The sequence below is a fragment of the Urtica dioica genome, chromosome 6 (assembly GCF_054948205.1).
Source record: "Urtica dioica subsp. dioica isolate 48M chromosome 6, U.dioica_male_clone48M_v1_H2, whole genome shotgun sequence".
In the NCBI taxonomy this organism is placed as follows: Eukaryota; Viridiplantae; Streptophyta; class Magnoliopsida; order Rosales; family Urticaceae; genus Urtica; species Urtica dioica.
In genome coordinates this window covers 31,293,563-31,300,024 of record NC_142761.1, presented here as the reverse complement: position 1 = coordinate 31,300,024, position 6,462 = coordinate 31,293,563, and the positions used below count along the sequence as shown (strand labels likewise).

At 39.5% G+C, this 6,462-nt stretch overlaps 1 protein-coding gene across 1 annotated transcript; it reads left to right on the top strand.

Annotated features, from left to right (window-relative positions):
• The first annotated feature begins 2,222 nt into the window (after nt 1–2,222).
• LOC149393641 (uncharacterized) lies at nt 2,223–3,335 on the top strand. The gene is made up of 2 exons (XM_089617719.1): nt 2,223–2,894; nt 3,212–3,335. The coding sequence occupies exons 1-2, from the start codon at nt 2,309–2,311 to the stop codon at nt 3,244–3,246; spliced, it is 621 nt and encodes a 206-aa protein (XP_089473845.1). The 5' UTR covers nt 2,223–2,308; the 3' UTR covers nt 3,247–3,335.
• Nucleotides 3,336–6,462: the final 3,127 nt, after the last annotated feature.

The window sequence follows — 6,462 nt, the reverse complement described above, 5'->3', positions numbered from 1 at the left end:
ACTTTGACCATAGCTCTGATACCATTTGTTGGAATAGATTTAGAATTAAGAAAAGATTTATTGTTTCTAGCAAGCGGCGGAATAAAAAATCTCTTTAAAACTCGTAAAACGTTTTTACAACCTAGACAAAGTGCATGTACATATAAATTAAAATTTTAAAACTACATTTAGTTTTTACTTGGTACCAACCTCGAATGGAGCTTGAACGTTGAGAAGCCTTAGGAAGGTTGAAACGTTCATCTCCCCACGCAGCTTGCCTCTCGGACTAGTCTTCTTGAACTTGTGAGCAACGACACAAGTTTCTACCACTAGAGTCTTTGAGTGTGGTTAGGATTTAGTGTGTGGACACTTTTAAACACGAGGACTCAAGAACAAGTCTATGAGGAAAAGAGCTAAAACAAACGCTAGGTCTAATGAGGACCTAGGTACCAAAATAAAAGAACAAGAAGAGATTCTAGAGAGAGAGATGAACGGCTACAACTTAGAGAGAGAGGCTCTCAAATTCAAAATTGTGTATTGTGAAATGTGAATGAGGTGGGTTATTTATAGGAGGAGGATTACCTTCAAAAGCTAATTTTCTCTTTTCTATTGAATATCACATATTCATGAGCAAATCTTATTTCTTCTTTCCCACTTGCTTTGCACGTCCAACATGGTGCCATTAAGGCCTTAGATTTGTTTCCTCATTTGTTTTTCTCTCTCTTTGACCGCCCAACATACTTGCTTCATGGAGCAAATTTGTTTCCTCTTTTTCTTTTGGCAAGTATCTTCATACATCAATGAACAAAATAAATTCCCTTTCTCTTCTATGGTATGGACGGTTTGGAGCTTCTAAAACATGCTTCTAGATGTCTTGTGGTAGTGACCTAGTGGATCCAAATGAGCAAAGTTTGAGCTGGCATACTTGGACTCAAAAGTTCAAAAACCTTTTCCAGGTTCTAGCTTAATGTCAACTGACTCCACTAAAGAGTTGACACTGAAATCTCTCGGTTCAAGTGAATATATTTTATACTCAAGAATTCTGCTTAATTGTATTGAGTGGATCCATTGAATATTATATATGTTTACCTTTCATGAATATCATCAACTAGATGGGATTTACAAAATTACCATTTTAATCTTCTAGCTGTTATTTGCTCAACTCGTATGTCGCTTGTGAATAAGATAGAAACAATGTACTGACGAGAAGCTAACAAGTCACATTGATTCGTCCAAAAGAGTCATGACTCAATTTGGACACTGGCCAGTTCATTTATTCACATTCCAAGGAACAAAGCATGAGGTGATATACATTGCATTTCAGCAATCTTGTACATGAATTCCATATCTATGAGATCTTCACAAAGTTACTCATGACATCTTCATAACTTAGTACTTCACCAATAGGTCTTGTCGATATCACATAGTGAATTTAGAATTCTGACTTTCTCAAATGAGAATACATAAGCTATGAAATGACATGTCTCATTTCAAGATTGAGGTAAACATGATGCAATTCATACATAGTGACTCCGAGACATAAGAGGTTAAATGGTTTGTTCTTATTCTGTCTCTAGAAGTGAACTGGTCAATTCACTATTGTCGAGAATATTAACAATAAGTGCTAGGATTATTATTTAGTATCTTTGTTATTATGTAATCGATTAGAATAATTAGCTGATTAGGTGTATCGGTTTTAATAGGATAGAATCAAATTTAGTTGTTATTTTTATGTAAAGCTTTTATTCTACATTTACTTTGTAAAGTCTATTTAAACCAGCCATATTGGCAGAATAAGTACACACATTTTCTCTAATTCTTTCTCTAACTATATGGTATCAGAGCCAAAATGGCTAAAGCCTCCGATGATACATCGGCTCCCATGAGCTCTACTCACTCACCAAAAATCTCCCCAAACACTGAAACCTTCCAAAACCTGTCCATCACCTCTCACAGACTGAATGGAAACAATTTCCTACAGTGGTCCCAATACGTTAAACTGTTCATCCGAGGCCGTGGAAAATTCGGCCATCTTACAGGTACCAGCACGAGACCGACTGAGAAGGCTGAAGACACAGAAAAATGGGAGGCAGAAAACTCTATGATCATGTCGTGGCTCATAAATTCCATGGAACCGAGCGTAGGAAGAACATATCTCTTCCTGCCCACCGCTCATGCTATCTGGACCACTGTGAACGAGACTTATTATGATCTCAGGAATGCGGGACAGTGGTTCGAGCTCAAAACTCAGCTATGGCGGCTAAAACAAGGTGATAAAACCGTTACTCAATATTATACGGATTTGAAAACCTTGTGGCAGGAAATAGACATGTTCAGCGATCATAAGTGGGTCTGTGCAAAGGACCGAGCCTTATTTCAGAAAAGGGTGGAGAAAGAGCGCGTCTTCGAGTTCCTCGTCGGACTTAATAAGGAGCTGGATGAAGTGAGGGGACGCATACTTGGTCGTGATCCACTGCCGAGTACAAGGGAGGTCTTTGCCGAGGTCAGAAGAGAAGAGAGCCGGCGGACTGTTATGCTCAGCGGACACTCATCAGCCTCCACCGAGCCATCTGCCTTGTTCTCCAGTCAGCCACCACGTCGCACTGAACGTCGCAGCGAGAGAGACCGACCGTTCTGCGAGCACTGCAACAAGCCGGGACACATCAAAGCGAAGTGTTGGAAGCTGCATGGAAGGCCAGCCGAGACCCCCCCTTCTAACCGAAATCCTCGTGATTCAAAGGGGTTTCATGCATCATCCGAAGCCACGCCCAAAGAGCCGAATCCTCCTTCAGAGACGTCTGTCTTCAGCAAAGAACAGCTAGAGCAATTGCATCGATTAATGAGTTCTCATTCCATATCCAACAATCCCAACTCGTCACCATCCTACACTGCTTCCTCTTCTCTAGCCCAAAAAGGTACATACCCTAAAGCTTTCACAGCCGGATCGAAATTAAATCCTTGGATCATAGACTCGGGGGTAATAGATCATATGACCGGTAGTTCCTCTATATTCTCTTCATATTTTCCCCTATCTGGAAACTTGAAAGTTAAAGTTGCCGATGGATCTCTAACCTCTATTGCTGGAAAAGGATCAATCATTATTTCTCCTTCTCTTACATTACTAAATGTCCTACATGTTCCTAAGCTTTCCTGCAATCTCATCTCTGTTAGTCGTATCATTCATGATTTCAAATGTATTGCTACCGTAACATTTGCTGGATTTGAATTTCAGGACCCTTGTTCGAGGAAGATGATTGGCAATGCTAAGGAGGTTGATGGACTCTATCACTTGGTCATGGAAACTACTTCAGATAAACAAGTTCGGAAACCAAGTTGTTTTACTACCTTGTCTGATGAGAATGAAATAATGTTGTGGCATTATAGGTTAGGCCATCCCAATTTTAATTATTTCAAATATTTGTTTCCAACTCTTTTTAAAAATAAAGACATTTCATCTTTTTGTTGTGAAATTTGTGAATTGGCAAAACATCATAGAACCGTTTATCCTTCTTTGAAATATATGCCATCAAAACCTTTTTCACTTATACATAGTGATATTTGGGGCCCTTCAAGAGTAAAAACTGCCTCAGGTTCTAGATGGTTCATCACATTCATTGATGATCACACTAGAGCTACTTGGATTTATCTCCTAAAGGAAAAATCCGAGGCAACAAATGTTTTCAAAATTTTCATTCTTTGATCAATACTCAGTTTCATACTAATATTCAAGTCCTTCGTACTGATAATGGCCTAGAATATTTTAATGCAATCTTAGGTGATTTTTTGAAAGAAAAAGGAATTATTCATCACAGTTCTTGCGTTGATACTCCCCAACAAAATGGAGTGGCTGAGAGGAAAAATAGGCTTTTATTAGAGGTGTCTAGGGCATTATTATTTGCTATGAATGTACCTAATCGTTTTTCGAATGAAGCGCTCTTAACTGCGGCTTACCTAGTTAATCGAATGCCTACAAGAGTTCTTAATTACATCACTCATTTGCAAGCACTACAGAATATGTTTCCTGAAAATAGATCGTTCACTGATTTAGCACCTAAAATTTTTGGTTGCATTGCTTTTGTTCATATACACGGCCATAATAGAGGAAAGCTTGATCCCCGGGCACATAAATGCATATTTCTTGGTTTGTCACCAACACAAAAAGGGTATAAATGTTTTGATCCTAAATCTGGAAAATATTACGTGAGTATGGATGTCACTTTTTTTGAAAAACAACCTTTTTTTGAGAAAAACTCAATTCCGGGGGAGAATGATTCTGAAATGAGTTTTTGGGAACAAATATCTTTGCCAAAATCGGTTGAAAATAGTTCAATGGAACCAATTATTTCTGTAACTAATCCTAGGATTTCACAACCTATAAATTCACAACCTCGTGAGACCCAGGTAGAAAACAATTTGGAACCACCTACTGAACTTCGTGTTTATTCTAAAAGGAGGACTCAACCAAGTAATATTCCACCAACTCCCGAGGTGGGCCAATCATCAGACTCGACCGAGGTCCAAGGTACGACTTCTCTTTCTCCTACTTCTCTTCCAAATTTAGAACCTTCTACAGAATTCTTTGAACCCATAGTCGTACGCAAAGGTGTCAGATCATGTACCACAAAACATCCAATATCCAATTTTGTATCTTATCATAAGCTCTCACCAGATTTCAAAGCCTTTTCCACCACGATTATGGATGATGAACTACCTAAGTCGATACATGAAGCTCTAGAGGTTCCGAGATGGAGAGAGGCGGTCTTTGAGGAGTTGAAGGCCCTGAAGAAGAATGACACGTGGGATCTTACCTCTTTACCCGAAGGGAAAAAATGTGTTGGCAGCAAGTGGGTGTTTACCATAAAATACCATGTTGATGGGTCGGTTGAGAGATACAAGGCTCGACTCGTAGCACGAGGCTTCACTCAAACATACGGCCTTGACTACGAGGAAACCTTTGCTCCGGTGGCTAAACTAAATACCGTACGTGTTCTTATCTCGTTAGCCGCTAATCTAGATTGGCCTCTCAGACAGTTTGATGTGAAGAACACATTCTTAAATGGCAAGCTAGAGGAGGAGGTGTATATGGAAGCCCCACCAGGCTTTGGTAAGAATGGCAACGTCTGTAAGCGGAAGAAATCCTTATATGGATTGAAACAGTCTCCGAGAGCATGGTTCGAGAGATTCACGAAAGCGGTGAAGCAACATGGCTACACTCAAGCACATTCAGATCATATGATGTTCTACAAACACAATCATGGTAAAATTGCTATTCTAATTGTGTATGTAGATGACATTGTAATGACTGGAGATCACATAGTAGAGTTGGATTCACTGAAGAACTTCTTATCCAACCAATTTGAAGTTAAAGATCTAGGACAGCTCAAATACTTTCTCGGAATGGAGGTGGCTAGATCCTCCAAAGGAATAGTTATCCCGCAAAGAAAGTATGTCCTTGATCTCTTAAAGGAAACTGGATTACTCGGCTATAAACCAGTGACAACTCCTATCGATCCGAATCAGAAGCTCGAAAAAGAAGATGGTGCTAAGGCGGTAGACAAGAACCGGTATCAGAAGCTGGTGGGGAAGCTAATTTATTTGGCCCATACAAGGCCGGATATTGCGTTTACAGTAAGCTTGGTTAGTCAGTTTATGCATTGTCCATCACAAATACACTCCAAGGCTGTCTATCAGATTCTTCATTACTCGAAAGGAAGCCCGGGTAAAGGAATTATGTTCTCAAAGAATGGGAGTCGTCGAGTAGAGATCTTCACGGATGCTGATTGGGGTGGAAGCTCGACAGACATGAGATCTACCACAGGATATTGCTCCTTCATTTGGGGTAATTTAGTTACATGGAGAAGCAAGAAACAACCAGTTGTCTCTCGAAGCAGTGCGGAGTCAGAATTCAGAGCTATGGCGCAAGGAGTATGCGAGTTGTTATGGCTTCGGAAGATCTTAGAGGAGCTGAAGGTTGAAGGAGAGAAACCAATGAGGTTGTACTGCGACAACAAATCAGCGATCAGCATTGCTCAGAATCCTGTGCAGCATGACCGGACGAAACATGTCGAAATAGATCGACATTTCATCAAAGATAAACTAGAAAATGGCGATATCTGCATACCCTATGTTCCATCGTCCGAGCAGCTCGCCGATGTTCTTACAAAAGGACTTTTTTCGACTATGTTTGAAGATTTTCTATCCAAGCTGGGAATGATAGATATCTATTCTCCATCTTGAGGAGGGGTGTCGAGAATATTAACAATAAGTGCTAGGATTATTATTTAGTATCTTTGTTATTATGTAATCGATTAGAATAATTAGCTGATTAGGTGTATCGGTTTTAATAGGATAGAATCAAATTTAGTTGCTATTTTTATGTAAAGCTTTTATTCTACATTTACTTTGTAAAGTCTATTTAAACCAGCCATATTGGCAGAATAAGTACACACATTTTCTCTCATTCTTTCTCTAACTATAACTATC

What these genes read in the sequence shown, in the direction of transcription:
- LOC149393641 (XM_089617719.1), top strand. Translation starts at nt 2,309, where the DNA reads ATGTTCAGCGATCATAAGTGGGTCTGTGCAAAGGACCGAGCCTTATTT. An exon ending in CTCTTCTCTAGCCCAAAAAG is followed by an intron (nt 2,895 to 3,211) that starts GTACATACCCTA and finishes TTTGAATTTCAG; the next exon opens with GACCCTTGTTCGAGGAAGAT.